Source organism: Vicugna pacos, chromosome 7, assembly GCF_048564905.1.
Source record: "Vicugna pacos chromosome 7, VicPac4, whole genome shotgun sequence".
Classification (NCBI taxonomy): Eukaryota; Metazoa; Chordata; class Mammalia; order Artiodactyla; family Camelidae; genus Vicugna; species Vicugna pacos.
Window position 1 is genome coordinate 76,582,726 of NC_132993.1, and position 23,325 is coordinate 76,606,050.

General features: G+C 47.8%; 1 protein-coding gene across 6 annotated transcripts in view; it reads right to left on the reverse strand.

Annotated features, from left to right (window-relative positions):
- Positions 1-4,145: 4,145 nt before the first annotated feature.
- The window catches only part of ATXN7L1 (ataxin 7 like 1), a 214,071-nt gene continuing 194,891 nt past the window's right edge, over positions 4,146-23,325 (reverse strand). For 4 of the 6 annotated variants that reach the window (XM_015234556.3, XM_015234561.3, XM_015234560.3 and 1 more), the window contains 6 exons: positions 17,712-17,904; positions 14,274-14,395; positions 12,553-12,858; positions 9,070-10,012; positions 6,042-6,116; positions 4,146-4,406 (listed from right to left, as the gene is read on the reverse strand). In XM_015234556.3, the coding sequence (XP_015090042.1) occupies positions 4,365-4,406; positions 6,042-6,116; positions 9,070-10,012; positions 12,553-12,858; positions 14,274-14,395; positions 17,712-17,904 (1,681 nt within the window). In that variant the 3' untranslated portion in view covers positions 4,146-4,364. The remainder of the gene's footprint in view (positions 4,407-6,041; positions 6,117-9,069; positions 10,013-12,552; positions 12,859-14,273; positions 14,396-17,711; positions 17,905-23,325) is intronic. The other 2 variants (XM_015234563.3, XM_006198507.4) reach the window with 1 other exon arrangement.

The window sequence follows — 23,325 nt, forward strand, 5'->3', positions numbered from 1 at the left end:
CTAAGCAAATCTTGTCAATTTAATCTGTAAAAAGTATCTTGAATCTACTCACTTCTCTTTATACCTACTGTCACCATCCTGGGACCACACTAACATCATGTCTCCCTGGATCTCCTGTGAAAGCTCCCAAAGGATTCTCCGCACAGCAACTAGGGTGATCTTTTCACAGATCACGTCAGGCCCTTGCGTAAAGCCCTTCAAACGATTCCCACTGAACTGAGCATGAAATCCAATCTATGAAGCCTTTTGTGACCTTGCTGTGCCGTCTCTCCATCTCTCTCCCTGCTCCGTCCACAGTGGCTCTTCCTTTGGCTCCAAGAACTCACCCAACTTTCTCCACTGTGGACCGTCTATGCCTGGGACTATACCCCCCGCACTTCCTGCCTTCAGAGGGAACTCCCTAATAGCAACACCCTCCCACCCATTTTACATCGGTTTCTCCTGTTATTTTTCTCTCTCATAGAACTCAGCTTTTTCTACCATCGAATTGGCCACAATCTGTAATTACACGTTTGATAGTGTTTATTTACTGTCTCCGCCACCAGGGTGCTTCCAAAAAGCAGCTGAGACTGTGTCTGTTTCTCATCATTGGAGCAGAGTGCCTAGCTCAGGGGCAGCCACAGGCAGAAGGCTCCATAAGTATCTGTTGAACAAACTCACTCTCCTCTCTCCTACGCCTTAAATGTGAGTTCTAGCAGGAAGGCTTATCTGGTGAGAGAACACTTATACCTAAAGAATTTTTTAAAAACCCCCAAATCAAAAATCTACATTTCATGAAAACCCAAAGACTTTGTTTTACAAACATATAAATTATTTTATTTACAAAGCCATGTTACCAAAAAAAAAAAAAGGCAAAAAAAAAAAATACAATCAATCACTGGAGAATGTCTCCAGGCCTGGTGCTAAACCATGGCAGTATCAATAGATACATGTTTGTTCTTTCCTTTTTAAAACTGTAAGCCATAGAATTTACTATTTACACCTACTTTAGACATGTATTCTGCTTACAATATCACAGGCATGGAATGAATTCTATCTGATAGTGCTAATACAGAAAGGTGCGGGACAAAGAAGGAAAATATTTAGTGTTACAAAATATGAATCGTAGAAAAGAAACCCACTCCACAAGTGTGGCATTTGTTTCGAATGTTTGGACATGCTTTCTTCAAAATTCTTCTGGAAAAGGTTCTAAAATCGGTAGTAGGAAAGGACAAATGAGCAGGTGCAAATTTCTCGTCTGTGCAACAACAGTTATTTAATATACCCCATGACTGACCAGCTACGTAAAACCCACAGAGTTTTTTGTTAAAGTGCCATGGGCCGACAGCATAACAAAATATAAGGTGTAAATAGAAAATTTCTTTTTTTTCCTTTTTTAAAACAAGAGTTCACTGAGAATCAGCAGTAATAGAATATGCTGTATAAACTATTCTCTACAAAGGTTGATCAGCATTATTTACAATTGGTACATTGATACAAAAGAAGGCATACAAGTTATCCAGGTCGCTTTTTTTTTTCTTTTTTCTTTTTTTTTTTTATGGCTGACAGGTCTATGCATTGTGTGACGCTTAACAACCAGAGCTTTCGAGCCTCTGTGGCTGACAACAAGTCACTAGATCTTCAGGCAGACGGGGGTGTGTGCAGTCAAGGGGCTGGGAGAGAGGGCTGAGTGGGGTGTGCAGAACACAAGTACCCAAAGGATATCCCCCTAATGATGCTTTATAGCCGGGTCCAGTTGAACTCCATTCAAACAAACCGAAAGAAAACCTTTTATTTGCATTCCACGTTTCAAGCTGTGAGTTTTGAATACATCATTATAAAGTAAACCTGTAGTTGATTGTGAAGGAAGGAACACCGTGGGTTTTCCCTTTTTGCTCAGTTTTCCAGAAATGTCCTCACCTTGGTCAGAGCCAGTCTTTCACCAAGTAAGCAGCATTCGGTGGGGAGCCTCTTTATTCCAGCTTGCAATTCAAGATGTAGAGTGCTAAAATGTTTAAAATCCATTGAATTGCTCCTTTAGTCCCTGTCGAGACATTATTTCTCAGAAGCAGCCACTTAATCTCTCAACCTTTGTTTTCCCTCTTTGAGTGTAAGAGTTCATAAATCAGAGGGTTATTTTGTTGCTGAGATTTTGTTTGTTTTTACTCCTGCAAGTATTACAACTCAAAATAAATTATTAAAAAAAAAGACTTCTAAAACCGAACGAGACAAAAATTGTGCAAAAATAACAAAGATATGTACATACTTTTCAGTCTGGAGAAATGTACAATAAAAACATAATTCAAAGAACATTTTAAAAATATAAACATTGCTTCAACTTTCCTAAGTTTCATATTGTTTCTGAAACTATTCTGGTCAGTTAGCTCTGTAATATAGTAAAACATAAATTATTACAAAATTAACACTATAAAAATTTACTTTAAGAATATCTTCTAAACTTTTTTCAAAGGGTCTAACCTTGTTTATAATTTCTTAAACATTTATAAGTCTTAAAATCTGCCTTAACCTTTTTTTTTTTAAAGAAAAAAAGTAACAATCTTCCCTTCAATTTGCAGTCTCTTTTTCCCAAGATGGAAATAAACCAGCATATAAGTGCACTTTTAACACTGTAGAAATAAAAATGAAATCATCTGAACTAATGTCCTAGTACCTAATATCAACTCCTGATTTTTAAAAAATCATTTTATATTAAAAATTTTAGTAATCCTATTAAGAAACACTGTCAGTGCAACTCCATTGATGCAAATCACTCCATTTGCCTCCCGTCTTTGCAAAATCCAATCACGTGGTGAAACTGAACAGTAGTCTGATCTTTGGGTTTGGGTTTCGGGGTAGGGGTGGGGAATGGGAAAGAAAAGGAAAACTTCAGGGTGGGGATGAGGGTTTATGTCCAGCTGCAAAATAGGTATTCATTTCTGACTTAGGGCTGAAGCAAAACCTCCTCAGATTCTCTGCCATTATATCGTATGCAAAGTTACACGATTCACAGCACAGAATACCTATTATATATGGTGAATTCATCTCCTGATTATGATTCCCAACTAGAGCTCAGGATATTGCAGTTCTTTCAAAACCCCAGTGTGACAATTTTACAGCTGCAGGCCTCCAGCTTCTCCCTCCCAGCTCTTCTCCATGAACAGTGGCCTGACCACTCCTTCCTGGGGTGGCGGTGTCTGCGTGGGAGCTCCTCATAATCTGCCTGGAGCTGACCCATGGGTGTGCAGAGTCCACGGGGCCCTGTAGCCCAGGCCACAGAGATGGGTGGGCAACGCTAGTATTTCTTCTCACCGGGGGTTTGGCAGTTTGGCAATTAACCCTCCAGGGCAGCTTTCCCGCAGGCCCTGCCTTCAGCCCCGCTTTTCCTCATCTTGCCTAGCCCTGGAGGGCAGCTTGGGAACTTCCACAGCTGTGGGCACCGTGCCTCCTCCTTTGTGGCTTTCTGGGGCCTCCTGCCCTTTTCCCTGGGACTCCTCCCCCTGGGACTCACCCAGGTTTCGGCCCTCGAACCCGGTGCCCTGGAAGGGATTTTGCAGCGTGAATTCCAAGCTCAGATGATCACAGTGGCCCAGTTCCCATCATCTTTTGAGGATACTTTCTCCCATCCCCACGCCCTTCTTCCCGCCACGTCCTAGGCCTGTTCCCGCCCCTCCCCTAACCCGAGCTGCACAGCTGGACTGCGGTCCTGCATGAGCCCCATCATTAAATGGCCGCTGTTCTCAACTCTGCCCACGCATCTGGCTCCCACTGTGCTGAAGTGCCCTAGGAACCTGAGGAGGGCACTCAGCCCACTCTCCAGCTCTCCCCAAACACGGGCTGCTTCCCAGCAAAGACCCTTCTCCCCCAGCATGCCGTCCACAGGGGAGCTTGGGAGAGCCTGCTCCTCTGATGGCCTGTGGGGACCCAGAGAGTGGCAGGTAGGAGGTGATGGAAGGGATGGGTGGGAGAGAACGAGGAAAGCAGCACCACCAGTGCTCAAGTTCAAGAGTTTCAGAGGACGCCAACCAGGAACTGACATTCTGCAGTGTCTGCTCTCGGGGCAGGAGCAAGATGATGCAGTAGCAGCATCAGAAGCGAGAGGAATGACCCCAAACTCCGAGGAAGGTATACACGTGGCAAATGAAAGAACGGAAACAAAACACTGGTACTGTTTTCTGTAAGTCTCAAATTTGAGTTCTTTTGCCTTTTTTCTTTTTCCTCAAAACTAAAAATTGGTCAATTAAAAAAAGAAGAAAGGCCAGAGCCACAGGCAGGGCACAGGAAATAGACTCTCTCCCACTGCCCACGCCCCTCCCTCCTCCGGCCTCAGCCTCCAAGGGTGGGGTCCAGGGGCCAGGCATTGGTTTGGAAGTGGCTTCATAGTCTTGTTATGGAAGAGTCCTTATCCTGCCAGTTCTGTTTGTGGTCTTCTAGGAAAGAAAAGAAAAGAAAAGCTTCTTTCAAAAACATACATTTGGGATTGCCCATGAGAATTAAAGAGGGGACCCTCAGTTTCCTCCTCTATAATAAAAAGGCTGCCACCCCAGCTCCTGCAAGTTGGCAAAAGACAGCTGGGAAGAGCAAGTGGGGTGACGGTTGTAAATGGAAAGGAGCCACAGAGATCCTAGCTGTAGAGGAAAAATCGCAGGGACAAATCCCGTAGATTCACAGGGCTCCTCTCCAGGGGAGAGAACCAGGATAATTCATGTCTTCATTTTTTTCCTCTCTTAGTTCACCTTTTCCTACCTAACCTGCAAACGGCACGGAGAATAAGGAAGAAGTATAGTGCTGGGTGAAGTACAGAGGCTTTGGAGATAGAGGTTTGGCTCCAAGTTCCTCCATCTTCATCTATAAAAGGAGGATAATCATTTTGTCCCCACCCACCCACCAGATTGTTAAGAGGTTTAAATGTGTGTAACGCATGTGAGGGACGGAGCACAAGCCTGCGGAGAAAGGGCTCAACGACTGGCAGGTGTCGGTTTTATTATTACATTCGCTCAGGCTGACCGCCAGCGATATAGGTACCCAGCAGGCGTTCCCAGAGTCGGCGATCGCACAGGTAAGTGCCTGGTAAGGGTCAAGGTGCCGTTTCCCAGCGCGCCCGGCAGCCCTGCAGGAGGCCTGCCTTCAACAGGTAGACTGATGGAGCCCCACGTCCATCCCCAGCACAGAGGATGGGCTGCAGGTGCTCAGGCCCAAACCAGCCACAAGGACTCAAATGGAGACACACTCCCTGACAAGCTGTCTCCTATAACCTTCACCCCAACTCCACCCAAAATTTGTGGAGAAACTTCAAAGGCCAAAGTGCAGACACATTGCAACTGGGTATCTACGAAACCTAGGGCACTTCGAAGATAACATCACAGCCACGCATGCAGGTTTTCCAACCATGCAGAACACACACAATCCCCCCACCCCACCCTCCCTGGCCTCCCCGGGGCGTGCACGCAGTCCACTGAACAAAACCATTTCTACACTGACGACTCTCACACCTCAGGTTTAGGAAAACTCCAAAATCCACTTTGAATAGTCCCACCATGAAACCACATCCTGAGTGGCAGCTACAGCTCACCAGAGGCCTTGAGAAAGCGCAGACTGATACAGGCCGTGAGCAAGGCCCCTTCGTCAACAGCATCTTAATTTTCACAATAACCCGAGGAGGTAGGCAACAGTTTTGCCATTTAACAGACAGAGAAACCGTGACTCAGAGAATCTGCCTACTATCATACAGCTGCTAACAGTAACAGCAGATACGTGTGTTCACTATGTCTGAGGCATTTTGGAAAGGCTTTATGTGACTAAATTAAATTTATCCTCACAAAAGCCACATGAGGGAGGGGCCACGATGATCCCCACCTTACAGGTGAGGAAACTAAAGCACAGAGAAGTTCAGTAACTTGCCCAGGGGCACACAGCTAATTACAACAAGACCGAGCTTCGCACGCCGGCCAGCCATTGTCTTAGCTGGACCCGAGATGCGAACCAGGTTCTGACCAGCCCCCACCCCGCGGCATTCTTCCCATCCTGCTGACGACCCTAGGGCCCTCTGCCCCCCAGGAACTTACCTGTCGGCTGTGTCCGGGGCTGGATATGCCTGAAGGACTGGACTGTGACAAAGCTAGGCTGCTGTTTTTCCCAACCTGAAAGACACCAGTGAAGTCCTCCTCAGACGCAGGCGTCAGCTGCGGAGAGACCCGCCGCCACCACGTGACGTAGCGTGATGCCAGCGGGGGAGCCTGCGCAGTACGGCGCGCGCGCTCCTCCCGCTGCCCGGGCCTCGGGACTCGTGTTTCCGTCTTAAATGGCAGAGGAACTGAATGTTTGCGGGACCTTGATGAGCCCTTCTCATCCCAGAGGCAAAGCGGAATGGAGGGAAACTCTTTTTTTTTTTTTTTTTTTTTGCAGAGGAATTAGGTTTACCTATTTACTTATTATTTTGATGGAGGTACTGGCGAGGACCTCGTGCATGCTAGCCATGCACTCCACCACTGAGCTATACCCTCCCCAGGAGGAAAACTCTTAATTCCGCTTCCCAGACTGCAAGTTTCAGGGAGGAGGACTAAGGCATCAGACTCACTCCTAGGAGCACTGAACTCAGCTTTTTCACCTGTGAGCGCAGTACCAGACCCATCTTGTCTCCAGTCCAGACTCCCTTGGACCAGCTGGGAATGAATGTCTGTGTCTTTTTCTGAGTCGGTTTTCCCGTAATACTTCTTAAGAAAAAAAGCAAGATGGCATTGGACGTCCCCTTCCAGCGGGAGGTGGAGCGGGGTCTTTCCTAGGAGGGCTGCCCTGGGGGCATGTGGGTGTGACGGTCAGGCTCCTCCCCTTTCCCCGTGATTTACCTGGGCACTCAGTGGGCTGGGTCCTCAGGGGAGCACGGTACCCCAAGGCAGCTCCAATAAAGAGCTCGTTTTCTACCTTAATTCTAACTCGCCTTTGCAGAAAGACATCTGCCCAACAGTTGCAGTCTTTTTTTTGTATGATTAAATATCTCCGTGGCAAATTCTGGCCTTACACCTACCAGACACAATTAAATAGATCCCCAGCTGGTCCCCAAAGCACGTGTTTACCTGGAATTTCTCAACCTAATTCACGCCATGCCTCCTTCCAATCTCCTAACAGAAGCAACACAGATTCCAAAGGCTGTTCCCCAACACCTGGAGATCACCAGTGGTGACCCTGGAAAAGCCTTTTTGTAATAGCCTGGTGACAAGCATCCAGATATACATGCATTAAAGAACCAATACTGCCTAGACCCAAGGTAGCTGTTAAATCCATCAGCTTTTTGGATTTCCCTCCTGACGAGCACTCTCTGATGGAGGCTTGTCTGGTCCTTTCACCACTGGTTTTGATGAATTCATGTTTACTAAACATTTCATATAGTCCTGCAGACCAAAGACTCAACAGAGCCACATTTACTCAATACAGAGGCATGGAGGTTAAAAGCCCAGACTCCAGAGCCAAACTGCCTGGGTGTAAATCCCACCCCTATTATTTACTTTCTGTGTGACTGTGGGCACATTTCTTAACCTTCCTGTACCTCAGTTTACTCATCTGTAAAATGGGGGTAATAACAGGTGAATATATCTAAAGTGCTTGAAATAGAAACCATCCCATAAGAATGTGTTAGCTGCTAGAACTTCATCCAACATGGGTGACACTATAGCCTTGCTGCTTAGGGCTTGCCTGTTAGAAATGCAGATTCTCAGGGTCCACCCTAGCCCTGCTATCCTGGAATCTGCATTTTACCAAGACCCCTCCCCACTGCAAGGGATTCATGTGCACATTCAAGTTTACAAAGCCCTGGCTCTGGCCTCTATCCTGAGACCTGGAGGTGACATCAACCCAAGATTTAGTCTCAGGTGGGGCCCTGTGGGTGCTGGCCCCCTCCCCTGAACCCCTGGAACTGGGGAATCTGCAGCTATGTCTGAGTGTCCAGGCTCTGATGAGAGAACCTATGTCCCCCCCAACCCATACCTGGACCTCAGGTTGCAGCTTGTCTGGCCCCTGAGATCCAAACTTGCTTTTTCTACTGTGTTTGAATCCCCCTCAAGATGTTCTCTTCGTGAGGTTGACAAGTCTCATATAAAGATGACGCAAAACAGGAAAACAGCTTTTTAACCACTGCCTCTCATCTCTCCAAAGTCCTCATCCCCAGAGGGGCCTAGGCTTCGGGACAGGCCCACTGAAGTCTGTGGCTGTGGACCTGGGGCTGGTGTTACAGTCTGTGCACGCTGTCCCGGCTGGTCCCCCCCAGTCCCTGCTGGACTTGAACCCTGGGCCAGCCCCTCCCCCTTCTGCTTGCTCCTCTACCAAATGGCACCAGAGTCAGCTGGGGGGTTTCCTAAGTGGCTTCTCCAGCCCAAGGTGAAGACTAGACTTGAGGGTGAGAACAGAGCTCAAGGGAGAGAAACACATGTTCTCCTTGGACTAGGTCACATTCCCCCATCTCCCCTCACAATATTCCCTCCTCTTTGTACAGTGGCCTTGAACATTTCTGCATCAGTTGGTGTGAGCTGCAGGGTCCCTTTAGGAAGGAAAGTTATGTTAGGAGAAGGGAGCCTGGTAAAGTGAGAACAGCAGTCACCTGGGAGCTGGAAGCACGAGCTCCCACCCCCTGGGTGGGACCCAGGTCGTCATGTAACCGGCCTGGGTCTCTCGTTCTTCCTAAGGGGCTGCCAAGAGATCAGATAAGACTGCCCGGCAACAGACCTCTTCAATGAAATCCTCCTCAGAACACCAGATTCACAATAGGGCGGGGCAGGAAACTCAGAATCTGTGCCTCAGTTTCCTCATCTGTAAGGTGGTGGTTACGGCCCTCACTGCGCTGGGTTGTTGTGAGGATTAAATGAGGTGATACTTGTTTGGGACTTAGAACAGCACCTAGCACGTAGTGGGCACTGTAGAAAGTGTTTGTTAAATAAACTACTCTCAGAGCAGAGGGTGGAACTGCCCAGAGGGCAGCGAGGACCGGACTCAGGCTTGCGTTACCTGTCTGGGCCACCTGGCTAAGCAGGGTTGCTCCCCAGCTCCCCCGGCCCCTCTCCCCAGGGTGGTGCTGGGAGGCTCCTGGAAGGATGGGTCCCTTACCTGCCGAGAGGAGGTGCTGTTAACGGGATCGGGCACCGGTGCCAGGAGGCTGGGCGGGTTCTTTCTGTGAACACTATTCATTCCAGGCATTTTAGTGATTTTACAGGCTTTGCTACTAGAACTCGAGTTCTTACGCTTTTTTCCTTCTGATTTGTCAAAAGAGAGGGGCAGAGAAGACACGGCATTGTGTGAGGCCAGAGAGAGGTCCCCTGCAAGGGAGGGCACAGAGAGGGGACAGGAGTCACTGCTGCCGCCCACCGAGCCCACGTGTCTCACTAGGTCCGCGGGGCCACTGGGCAGCGAGGTCCGTCCTGAGGGCTCCAGTTTGGCACTGAGTGGGCTCACCCCATTGTTTGAGTTGTGCATGGACAGAGTGTTATAGGGAGCGGCCGCCTGATAGGAGTTCAAAGCGGAACTGGCATTCAAAACACAGTTCTTTTTGTGGGGCCCTGACAATGGGGACGAGAAGGATGTCTGCAGGGATAATGAGGAGGAGGAGGAGGAGGAAGTCGAAGACTGCGGCTTCCTCTTTTTGTTACTTGGAGACTCGTCGCTACGGGCGGACAGGTCTTTGACTTTTGAGGATTTGCTGGTTTTGGTTTTGGATGGCTTGTGGGATGGGGAAGGGATGACAGCTGGTATCGGGGACACGGCGGATGGGGCCTTGAAGGTTGAGTCCATGATGCTGAGGGTTGCGGCCACATGAGGGAAAGCTGTGGTGTGTGACATGAGGGCACTCGGGTCCGGCGATGTCACAAAAGCTGCATTTGAGAGCATGGCTGATGTCATTATGTAAGAAGAGGTGAGTCTCGAGCTGATGGGAGCTGAAGGAAGATATACAGCACTGGGGTTGCTGAAAGGCTGTAAAACGGATGCTGGAACAGGGGTGGTGATGTGGGCTGCTGGCGAGGGCATGGGGCTATCTGCCGCAGGTGGGATCTTCCTAAACATGAGAGAAGAGTGAAAGAGAAACAGTGAGAAATAGGCTTGGCATTGCTCCAGAAGCTCGATTAAGTGTGAGCATCAGGGCTACAGAGAAAACTGGTGGAACCAGACTATGGAAAATGAAGCCTTGACGGATGGCAAAATCTGAATTATGGCCCTCCCCTATGGTCCCCCCACATTGCAACATCCAGCAACCTAGTTTTCATCACTTTCAGGTTTTCACATCCTTTTCTCCATGCTTTGCTACTGGATAATGGCTGATTTGGGTTCATGAATCAAAGGCGAATGTTATTTAGAATATAAATTTCCCCAACCATATTCCTCTCCATTTTTTCCCCGCTGGCAGTGATGAAGGTGGTTTTTAATGAGGAGTGGTCATTTCACACTTAGGTCCTGGCTTGAAGTAAGAAGTGTGAGAATGGGGCTTTTCCACCTGCACACGTGGGCCACAGCATCCCCCTGCACCCCTGCAGCTCCGCCCACTGCCTCTCAGGGCCTCCCAGCCCCTCTGGTCCCCTACCTCCCCACCCTGCTCTTGGCTGGAAGCACTCTGGGAAACACCTGTCTCCTCACAGGCCAGCATCCTCCTGCCGTCTGCAGCCTCTGATTACCCTGCAGGGGGGCATGTCCACGTCAGCTCACAGCTGCTGGCCCTGTTTTCCCCTCTTCGCCTCACCCTGCCTCAGCTCTCACTCAGGAGCTATGACTGGGGCGTGTCTGCCCTCCAATAGGTCTTCCTGGCCCTTGGTTAGGAAGTGGGAAGAGAACGGGGACCCTGGTGGATCCAGAGAAGGGATCAGGAATTTCTAGTTTGTTTTGGAGATAAATGCAGGAGAACATACAGATGGGGCGGGGTCTTCCTGAAAGTTGGGGGTAGGGGAGAGTTGGGAACAAACTCTCCGTCTCCTACACTATGGAGCCAAGGTGAGCACCAGGTGGCAGGTAACTCTTGGGGCCTCCTGGCAAGTTCTGTCTTTTGACTTGGTTGGCAGCAGCTTCTACTTCCAAACCATGACCTGGGTCCATGTTGCTGCTACTCTGGGGACCGGGAGGAGCATGGGGGCCTCGGGGGCCACCATCTATCCCTGGCTTTTTAGGAAAGGATGCTGACTTCAGGAACCAGGTGAGTATTTTCAAACTGGCTCTTTCCTGTTTTTCACCTTGTTCCCCTCCCCGCTGCCCCTGGAAATCATTTTCAGTATAGCTGGACCTCCCCAGAAATTAGGAACCAGCTCTGCTTCTTGGAAAGCAGTGCTAAAGGGGTGCAGGTGTGAGCGGGGTCCTCCCACAGTCCCTTCTCCCCTTGGAGGCCCCCTCCTGGCTGCAGTGCGGCGTCAGGCCAAGGGGCCTGGGACCCTGCACAGAGGCCCTGCTGAGGAGGAAGTGGCTCTCCTGAAGCTGCTCTCTCTGAGGATTCAGTTTTCTGCCTGCAATTTGGTGGAGCCTATGGCTTCCATCCTTAGGGTGGACTTCAGAGCAATCCTTGAACATATAAGCGCAGGGTCCTTGAAAACATCAGACTGTGGAGATCACATACAAGAGAAAAATATTGCCGAACCCAGCGTGGCTGTGATGGTGTTTGAAAATCTATTTTCTCTCAAGCCTAAAGAAGGTAAAAGATCCTGTCAACACTAAACAAGTGCTTCATTAGTACCTGTTGCAATGAATGATGAGTAGACGAATGGATGGATGGATGGGTGGTGGATGGGTGAGCAGGTGATTTCTCAGCAGCCACGTAACTATGCATGCCGGGCCAGGACTCCCATAAATCAGACCGGGAAGGTCTACACACGCCCTTGGAACTGTCTGGCACTGCACAACCCCTTCCTAACAGCCCCAGGGCCCATTTGTCAGAGCCCGCAGCCGCAGCACACCACAGTGTCTCTGCTGTCGGGTGCCTCCCACGGTTCTAACAGGCATCCCACTCCATCTGGCCTTGACTCAAACTTCTTCGTACCAGCTGAAGTACAGAGAAAAATCCATGTGGGCAGAGGGTTGGCAGTTACTTGTAATAAAAAGTTACTGACAAATACCGGTTGCTCATTTGCAGAGGACCCCAATCGATGACCGTAACTAGGGTCTACTCTGAGCATCCCGATTTGTCGTTTTCCCATTAAATAGTATGAATTCAGGCTTCAGCATGTGCTAACTGGCAGAGCTGGAGTTCCCAGGCTTCCCTGGCTGAGCCTCAGCACTGGGATGGATGCTGTTTCTCTGCATACTTTCTACCTCTTTCCTTCCTCTCCCTGCTCATCTTAAGTGGACAGCAGGGGCAGGAGGGGACATGGGGCAGGGGAGAGGCAGGGCAAGGGGCGTGTGGCAGCTCACTGTTCCCGGGAACCCCTCCCCCAACGCTAGATAGTTAATGTGCTTTTCTAGGTGCCAAATAGCAGTGGATTTCAGCTTGGCAGGCTGTGCCCTGGCTTAAGCTCTGCACACTGGCCTAGGGAAGTCCCATCCAAAAGCCCACAGATGCGAATAAATTACTGACAGCGCCCCTCCTCCCCTGCCAGCTGGCATGGAGATCCAGATGCTGACCTGGCTGAAAGAGAATACTGTGCTGGCGTCTCCTGATGCAGAGTTAAATGCTTGTTAAAGAAAAAAGAGTCTTGGCCGTTCCTTTTCTTCCTAATGTCTTCCACGCCCCCATCGGCTGCCATCCCTCCAGGTTCGGGCCCGTCGGGGCCTGGGGTTTGGGCAGCGAGGTTGAGAGGGTAGCGGGGTGCTACGCTCTCCAGTGTTGACACCCAGGCAGCCCCAATGTTGCTCAGTGACAGCAGATTGGTTAGGCAAGTCCTGAAAAGGGGGGAGGGACCTGATGCCCTGTGGCTCGGGTTTCTGTTCCTGGGGAGGAAAGGAATATGGAGCTTGAGCTGACAGGACACCAGGCAGCGAAAGACAGATCAACACATTCCTTCCACGTGTCCGGGATTTACACTTCCACAACACAGGAGAGCAAAAAAGGGCTGTGGGGACCACCGGGCTGGCTGCCATGCTGGGGACACACGTGCAGAAGGCTCAGCCACAGAGTAACCGAGAGCCTGGCAACCCCGCAGGAGGTGCCAACTGGCAGCTGTTTAGAAGGGACACAGGTCGATGTCAGGGGGGCTTTTAGACACATTGGGCAGTCACTTAGGTGAGAAGAAACGATAAGCTTCTCTTGTGGCCCTTTCCTACTTCACAGGAAGTGTCAACATGCGGTCCTAAGTCTACTCTGAGAGCCTGCAGGCGCAGTGGGGCTTACTTCTCTTGGAAGTTCTGGAAGCTCCTTGGGCATCGTGGTGAACAGGGGCTGAGGTGTCATCACTGCCTGGGAGAGGGCAGGTTTTGAATTCCGTCCCCATCCTACTTCCTGCGCTTCACAGGGCAGGGGGAGGGGTACAGCACTGGCTTTCCTGGACCCTGCAGGACTAGAGCTGAGGAATCCATGGTTCTGTGAAAGATGCCATCTTCAGAGCTCACCTTTGTGGGAGTCGGGGCTGGGGACAGCCGGGGGCTGGCCTGGCACTACCAAGTGGCCGGAATGGCAGTTCCTTGCATGCTGTGGTCTGAGAGGGTCTAGCCTGTCATTGTGCACAAGAGCACCTCCCCAAGTCAGGAAGGCTGATTCTTCCCTTTTTATGAATCTATTAAAATGTAAATATATCGGGAGGTGTGGGAGAATAAAAGGACCTTAGAGAAATGGGACATAAGCTGAGATTGGGGTAGAGAGACGTACAGGTAGAGGTGAGAAGAGCGTCCTAGGGAGGTGGGAAGGGCCAAAGACAAGCTTAAACAACTTCGCAGCGTGGCCCAGAATCTGCCCTGTTGGCCGCTGTTATGTCCTTTTATCATGGGACATTAAACAATGACAAATTGGTCCAGAACCATGACGAAATTTTTAGTATTGACATCGTAGCATTAACATTACAAACAGAGGCATTTTTCTTAATATCCTTAAATGTTCTTAGTCACAGCAAAAAGGCCCTTGAACACTGTTCAATAAACAAGCTCTTACCTAATACCTTTTCATTTTGTTTAGATTGCCAATGCATAAATGGTCGTCAAAGAAGACAAAGCTTAGCACACATCATACAGCCTCTGAAAAACTACAGGCGAGTCATGATGAAGGGCTGACATTGAAAAATTAATCAGGAACCCTGATTTCAGCATCATTTCGTTCTATGGAAAGCCAATTGGTGACATTCACTTAGCAAGCTAGGATTCAGACACTTGTGGGGCAACTCTGATCTTACACTGCACGAAAGCCGCTTACTTACTTCCACATCTGTGAATTCAAGTGTTTTTCTACCATGGAGTTTAGTGCGAATCGAAAACGGTCCCATCTTCTGTCGAACACATAGTATCCTCGTCCCATGAGCCGACTCCCGAATGAGCAAAACTGTGAAGAAAAAAAAAATTTAATTCTGACTACAGGTTAATAAGCTAGTATACACAATACAGAGAAAAGTAACATTTGCATAAAAACACACAGGGGCACTATTTTCCTCAAGATAAAGAGAAGCCAATGGTACTGAAACCAAAAATATTTCTGTGGTGCTTAGAGCGTCTCGATTTTCTGCAGAACCTCACCGGATGACTCAGTGATAGTGCCGTTCAGTCTTCCGTGGCACCGAGGGCTACCTTCTCCACACCTGGGATTGACCCAGCATTTTAGGTTGGGGGAAAAAAAAGCAACAGCCTGTCCCACCAGCCATCTTCTCAAGGAAGCTGGTGGGTCCCTGCTTCTCCTCACAGTGATGGAAACTGCTGGTTCTGATGTTCTCTTGCCAACTGGTCATACCTTTTCTATCTGTTGTCAACAGAGCCACTTCACATCCAGCTCAGCTAAACTCCTTCCTTTCCTGGTGCGAACCTCACCTCCCACTCCTATCAGCACGTGCAGGCGGGGCTGCCCCGGAGCACGTCACTGCCTCCCAGCTTAGGCTCATTCTGTTCCCTCCGCCTGCCATCCCCTTTCCTCTTCTCTGGGCCGGTTCCAATGCTCCCCTCCCTCAGGGCCCTAATCAAGACTTTAACTGACTCACCGAGCCGCTCTGAACCCCCACCAACACCTATACACACTCCATGATGTTTCACCTGGGAATTACCATGTGGCTGTTTTACGTTATACAGGATGCCTCTGTGCCCGACTGGATTATAAATGTACAGAGGCCAGGGACCCCATTCTCTTCTTCTTCTTCCTCAATCTGAGGATAGACGGGATTTAGGCTAAAGGATAGATGACACAGATAAAGTCCTACAAAGTGTTTAAAGCAAACTATCACATTTAAAACACAAGGCTGAAATACGAGCAGTCAGATGTTTAATCAACATCATTGATGATGCTGTTAGGACAGCCAGAAGGCCAGCAGACAGAAATGCAAGCAGCGGCCTCCGCGAAGGTGACATTTGGCTGGTCAGAGCTCAGACGAGTCTGCAAATGACTCTATAACTCAAATGCAGCTTCTCCCCCGCCCCCAGGCCTCCCCCAGCAGCTCCCTGGCCTCCATCCCAGACACAGTGCTGGGCTGGCACCCGTTCCACGAGCCCTTCCTGGAACAGGCCTTTGGAACAGTTCTTAGGAGGAAATGCAAGAACTTCCCTTTGTTTTGTTTCTGCTTATGTTTAGGGGGGAGGGGGGCTTACGTTAAAATCTTGCCACCCACCAAATCTGGTATTCCTGCTGAAAAAACTCTTTTCCACACTTTGACATTAAGTGCTTCCTGGCCAAGCAAGAAAACATACAAAGGGAGTCCTCTCACACGGAGGCTGGTCCCCAGCAGCATGTGGGAGCCGGTCCAGGTCCAGACATCTTTTCTTCCTTCATCTCCTTGCTAAAGACACCCTGAACAAGCGTTCATTACAAAAATGATTTAATGGATCAATTGGCCATGAGAGAAAGGGCAAAGCAGAGAAACAAATCCATGGCCTTTCCGTTTAAATCAGCAAAACATTAAGGGCACACAAACCTGCTGGGCCCAGAGCTGACCTCATCCACTGTGCCTGGCAGCTTGTCATCTGGACAAAGATCCTGACGTGCTGCAGAGTCTGGCAGAGCCCGGACTCACTTCCAGACTTGGAAGCTGGAGGCCCCTGACTGTCTGTGCTACCTGTGTCTCTAATTCAATACAGGAGCCAGGCTAAACGCCCTGAGAGGCTCCAGACCTTGGTCGCATAATATGCCCCATGCTGGGCGGTAGAGGACTGTGCTGAACACCTTGGCAGACCCAACTGGTTGCCAATCTCATCAACTGTCATCCCCGCTCTCCCCGCCCCTTCCTTGCTAACAGAACCACACTCTTAGTGATACCCGACATGGAGCAGTGAGCAGGGAAGGTGTGTCTCTTCCCAGAACCTTGGGATGAATCACGGCTGGTTTCATCCTGTGCTACTACGGTCCCATCCTTCTCTGCCACTGATTGGGCACGTGACCTTCTTCTGGCAGATGTGAGGAGGAAGATTTTCTTCCTTAAGAAATGACATAAGATAGCAGCTTAGAAGAAGACTCCCTTTCTGTTTGTCCCTTTTTACCCTTTGTAGAATACTACTGGGTGACGATGTGATATTGGAGCTGTAGCTGATGCTTCAAGATCATGCATGAAACGTAAAGAGGATTGCAGAGATGACGCTTGCTCAGGACTAGGACGTTGTGGAGATGCCGAACCAAGCCTGGAGCCACTTACCTCTAGACTTCTTGTGATGTGAGGCCAGTCAGTGACCGAAGTGCATACACTTGTATGAGCTGAGTTTTCTATTACTGGCAGTCAAAGACAACCCTGATTGTCCCTATCTCTGTCCTGGCCAAGAGGCAGAGGCTCAGGCTGTTGGGAAAGCCCAGGCCACCATCCTCCCCAGAAATCGGAAGTGAATCTGGCCTTTATTCATCACACTGACAGAAGGGAAGAGGGACTCCCTCTATCTTGATGCAGGATTGATTTCACTCAGAGTCCATGAGACCTAGGGGTAGTCAGAGCTCATCTCGCAGAGCTCAAGCCGGGAGCAGGGCAAGCCGGCCGTGGGGGCCCACGTTACAGGCCTCCCCGAATTCGGCTCTGTGCTGGCGGCACCAGGCAGTCTTCTCTTACGTGCCCGTAGGGAAAACACAAACAAGCCTCCAGCTCATGCCCCTTTGTACTTCCCACCTCAGTTCCAATGACCTTCTGAATTGTTAAAGTGGACTCTTTCAAGGAACTGGGAAGAAACTGACCTTTTCGTTAATCAGCAACCATGCTGACATGAACTCCTTCCACACACACACACACTGGGTTCTGGTGCCATATGGTCACACCTCCTAATAACAGTAAAACTCAGAACCAACAGGGGAGAAAACCAGCCAGGGCTGGCCACTGGCACACTGCTCAGACAGACGGTTTCCAAAGCAAGTGGGCTAGACAAACTCTGGAAATCAGAGGCTCCATTTTTGATGGGCAAGGCAGGAAGGTTAGCTCCCTGTTCATCCTCTATAAACACCAAGCAGGATGGCTTCAGGGTGGCCCACAAGTACTCAGGGATTTAAAGGATTATAATCAGCTGGGAGCCCTTCCCTTCCCTTCTGTGATTTTCAAGGGGGCAATCATTCAACCCCAGGGGAAGCCCTTTCGTACAACCTTGTCCTGGAGGCCTCTCCTGAGGAAGGATGCATTCTGACCCAATCACCTAAATACCACAAAGCACAGGGGAGAAAAATGCCTGGACAGAAAGAGAAGGTGGCCTACCGCAAGAGGTCTGGGATGGTGGGTGGAGAAATGGCAGTCTAACTTCTCGGAATCGTCGGCCCCGTCCATCTCCCCCTCATCACTCGACAGTCGGCTGGCAAGGTCTCCTCCAACTGGGGGCAGCGGAGGTTCCGGAGTGTAGCCACTGTGATTTGAAGATGTGCTGCTGCTTATGCTATTTGCAGATGATGGTCTAAGGGCAAGAGAGAGCAAACAGAATAAACTTTTCTGACAGAACAAGTCCCACCCAGCTTTACAGAGCTAGGGAGGCAGACCCACAAGCCTTCCTGATGCATCAAGGAAGGGGGGTCAGTGGCAAACTGACACAAGGGGAAAATTCAGGCAGAGGGGATTAGCAGCCCCCAGCTCTCTACAGTGACCTGTTGGAGCTTGAACCTGGGCATCAGGGACAACTTCAGTGGATGAGGAACAGAAAATACAGGAATGTGACCACGTTCATTTAACTTAAAACTAGTCTTCCATGAATTCAGTTACAAATCGTTCATTTGCATGTGAGGAACGTATTCCTGCCCCGAGGTTGCTTCTCTTTGAAAGTGGACCCTTATGGGAAGATGGACCAGGTAAATGAGTTCAAACCGATCAAACAGAGCTACTTAGCTACGGCTTTATGAATTTCTTTTCATACTGGCATGAAAAAAATGTTTTGTCCCAGTGATGGGGCCACAAGTTCCTTACCCCACAGCCAAGCCTGTTTCTTAATATCAAGCCACATGTAGTTTAACTGTGTCTTCTGAGGATGAATGTTTCCATCTAATTTTTGACAAGCCACTAGACAGACCCACGGGCTGGCATGGTTGACTCAACAGTAGGTGTTGAAGAAATATGTTTCTCAATGAAGGAATGAATGAATTCCATGTGTATAAACAATCCAACAGATCGCATCTCAGTTATGGCTATAAGCTTATGGAAAAGCAGTGTCACAGTAAGAGGTAGCACTAACGTTTCCTAAGCAGTAAAAAACAAAACAGAACAAATATCCACGTCAGTAGAAGAACAGTCAGAGTTAGTTGTTGGCTGTTTTTACTGCTTTTCCACTTTCACCAGGTGATGGACCAGGGAGAAAGATCTGGAGAAAAAAGAAATTTTGGAGGAAAACAAAAAAGGTTTTCTGCATTCTGCTTTGAAAGCTGCCCCCTCAAATAACATGAAGCAGCTCTGCTGATGTGTCCCCTCCTCCCTCATTTTCACTGTGGACTCTCTGTCGTTCTGAAATCTTTCTCGGTGTCAAATATTTGACTTCAAGCCAGACCCCCAAAGCACAGTCGTACAAAAATAAAGCCACAAAAGCAGATCAACCCAAACATCAATCCATAGATGAATGGATAAACAAAACATGGTACATCCACACAACAGAATGTTAGTTAAGTCTCAAAAAGGGAGGAAATTCTGATACATGCGATAACATGGATGAAACTCAAAGATACTATGCTAAGGGAAATAAGCCAGTCACAAAGCACACATATTGTAGGATTACACTGATACGAGGTACCTAGAATAGTCAAATTCATAGAGACAGAAAGTAAAACAGAGGTTAGCAGGCACTGGGGAATGAGGAGTTAGTGTTTAATGGCAGAGAGTTTCAGTACTGGATGATGGTCCAACTTCTGGAGATGGTGTTGGTTGCACCACAACATGAATGTACTTAATGTCACTAAACGGTACCCTTAGAAGTGATTAAAATGGTAAATTTTATGTATGTGTATAATGCCACAAATAAAGAAACCCACAAAATCCCCAATTAAGGCCACAGGTAGTTTTTCAGCATTACTACAAGAACTCTGTGGTATGACAATTTATTATTGAACATCACCTTCCTATACTTACAAAACAAAGATGCCATTCATTCCACAAGTCAAAAGTCTATATAGTCCAGAGACCCCATCTCCCCAGGTGCATCCCCTACTCTCCTGTGTCAGAAGGGCAACACCACCACTGCCTGTTTACAGCTGAAGACCCAAACGGTGAAACGATTTTGATGATGCACAAACATAAAGAAAGAAAACAGCATTTATGACCCTGTCACTCAAGACCCAGGGCTACTCCCATTTGGATTTATATCCTTCCAGACCTCTTTACTATGCATTCATGTATTAAAAAATGTATTAAAATTTTTTTTACATTGAATTGTAGTTGATTTACAATATTGTGTTACTTTCCGGTGTATGGCAAGGAGGCACGTGCATTTTTAAGCAAGAACTAGACCACACTGTACATAGTATTATGCTTTTTTTTTTAACCTAGTGATGTTGTAGAAAACTTTCCATGTATAGAAATCTATCATCATTTTTAATATCCCCCAGTATAGTATTCCACAGTGTGGACATATCATCATTTACTTAACTAGTCTATTGATGGAGATTTAAGTTGCTTCCATAACCCCTTTTTCAAGCCCTCCCCAACATCATAGGACCTCCCCATCCTGCAGGAGATAAAAGCGAGCTGGGTTTTGTTATGTGTAATAATAGTATCATGGTTTTAAAGGAAGAGACATTTACTTTTTAGAGATGCCTTGGAAATCTTTAGAGGTGAAATGCCAAGATAGTTGCAATTTACTTAAAAATGTATCACTAAAAATGTAGATGAAGTCAATGTAATTGCAAAATATTAATATTACAACTGTTAAAACTAGGTATGCAGGTGTTTGTCATGGTATTCTCTCTACTCTCTTGTACATGGGGAAAATTTCGTAACAGAAAGACAACACAAAGAAAGAGAGCTGGTAGTACAGGTGCGTGTAGGAAAGTGGCTGAAGAACTTCCTGTAAATGGAGCAGGTGGACCGAACACATTATCTCTTCTCCCCCAAAACAGTGTTCAAAATCACGGTAAAGGGACACCAAAGGCATTAGCGCTGAAGAACAAGGTCAACGGAATTACGCTGAGGTTGTGATGACGACTTCCTAGCCTCCACTCAACTAGTCACGGGACTCTCATTCACCTTGTTAATGACTGGTTTGGAAAAGGGCATGAGATATCAAAGAAAATACATTTGGGGGGCTGGGGGGGGCATTCACAAAGGTTTTTCTCACTTTTAAACACAAGACACAAGGAAAAGGTGGTTTCCACCTCCTTCTGGATGTGCCTGGAAGCGCTGCAGCCATCTTGCCACAGACTCTGAAGGTGGAGCCAAAGGACTGAGGCGGGTGGAGTAACAGAGGGGCAGAGAAGGAGAGCCAGCCCCTGATCTTTGGGGACTGGTACCCTGGCACCTCTGAACTTCTTGTCACCTGCGGTGAGAAATGTCCTAATTGTTGAGTGTTTAGTAAGCAAGGTTTTGCGATACTTGCCCGTGAAGTGTCCCAACTGATACGACTGTGAATAAGAGATTTTAACCCATTTTAAGATGACAGGCTGTGACTGGAGAGTGTTAACCGACGGGAAAAGAGCTGACCTGCCACAGAACCTCTGAGAAGCAGGGCACCTGGAGCACCTAGGGCCGCAAAAGTCCGAGGTGAGGACTAAACTGAGCGGGAGAGCTGAAAGTCAGGTGACAGCTGGACCCACGGGTCATCACTAACACTTCACACAGCCAGGTGAATTGCCATCGCCCCTGCCAGCCCCCGCCCCTCAATCAACTCTCCAACAACTAAAGAGACTCTAGATATGGGGCCACCAGGCTCAACAGAGACCAGATGGGGGCACATGGCTAGAAACAGGGGGTTGCGGGCTGTCCCTGGCCAGATCCTTAGTCACCACTCCCAGAACACCTGCTGCCAGGCACACCAGCAGGCAGGATTCTTCCCTTGGAAAACGCAATGGCCCCAAAAGGCTTCCTGCCACATCTTGCCTTTGGGAATCCTCCAGTGAAGGCTGACTGGTGACGTGATGACCTTTTGGTTGACAGTCCTATACACAGACCTCCAATCAACCTGTCAGCGCCTCTCTTCTAAATATGAATGGTTAGGAATCACCAAACATTCCTGGAACACCTTCAGCATGATGCTGACCAACCAAATACCAAACACATGAACACCTACAAGAAATAAACTTGGGGGAAATGAAGATAAGGAAAGAAAGAGGAAAAACTAAGAAACCTATCTTCAAAGATATTAGAATAGTATCATCTCTGCCAGTGACAGTCTCTTGCAGGATATTATAAGAAGCAATCAGATAAGAAGAACCAGATCCTAAAACTTAAGTACATCATAAATATTTTAATATCCAGTTTTGAAGGGAAAGTAAAAAATCTTTTTAGAAGTGAAATAAGAGATTGAGAGAAAATAGGAGAAAAGGTAAGAGAAAGAAAAAGACTAAAGCAAACAGTCCGACATCCAACTAACAGGAGGTTAAGAAAGAGAATAAAGGCAATAGTGGGGAGAAAATTATTTAGGGAGTAATACAGGAAAATATCCTAGAAATGGGTGTTTCCAGATTGAAAGGATCTACTGAGTACCCAGCACAATGAATGAAAAAATACCAACATCAAGGGTGATTCCTGGGAAGTTTCAGAGCCCCATGCTTCAGAAATAAAAACTGAACCAGAATGATATTAAACATCTCAACAAAACCCTCTGATACCAGGAGCCCAATGGAAAAATGGTCTTCAAAATTCGGTAGAGAAATGATTTTCAATCCAGTTATATACTCAGAGAGCTTAACAATTAGGCATGAGGGTAGAATAAATACATTTTCAGGCATATAAGGATGCTACACATTGCCCTCCCACTCCCCTTCACAGGAAGCTAATGGAAAAGACACTCCATCAAAATAAAGGAGCAAACCAAGAGAGAAGAAGGCAGTGGGATCCAGGAAGCAGGTGCTCTCACACAGAGAGGGTAGAGAGAGTTCCAGGATGGCAGGAACCACTGTTTTTCACTCTATTTGAGAACTATTTGGTTTTGAACTAGGTGCCTATTACTTTGATTTTAAAAACAAAGTTTTGTTGCAGAACATCATGAATGTGTCTAATGCCATTCAATCGTACACTTAAAATATTTAAGATGGTAAATTTTGTTATATGTGTTTTATCACAATAATTTTTAAAATAACTATATTTTATACAATAATTGGATTTAGTATTTCTAGAGGTAGTATTTGCAATACACACCATTTCCACCTAAAGGAGTGAAAATATATATTAATTAAATTTTCCATGTTCTTAAAACAAAACAAAAAAAACCAACAAAATTCACAAATTTTTGTTGAGAAAAAAAATTAAAATGGTTGAGACACTCAATAGTAAGTCCAGTTGCCAGAAAAGAGAGGATGTGAGGGGAGGAGAATCATGGAGAGTGTAAAGCTGAACATGGAAACTGTGAGCTCTGGAGCAGAATCAGCCCTGTGAGCAAAGACAGAAACTTGAGTGATGATGGTGGACACTTGTGTGCACATGCACAACGTGAAGAAAGAGCCCTCGGGCTTCTCCTTCGTAGCATGTCTCACTCGGGTGCAAGCACCCTCCTGGCGATTATGGAGTGGCGGCTGCTTTCAAGACCTCCCAGCTCTGATCGCTGCCCTGGAACCCGCCTGTGTCTCAGAAAAGCCAAGGCGAGGAGCGATGGTGAACGGGGCACTTCGCCAGGAGAAAGCGTTGGAAAAGTCATGCAAGTGCGTTAACCTGCCACCCAATCTTTCTTCCCCAGCACTATGTCACC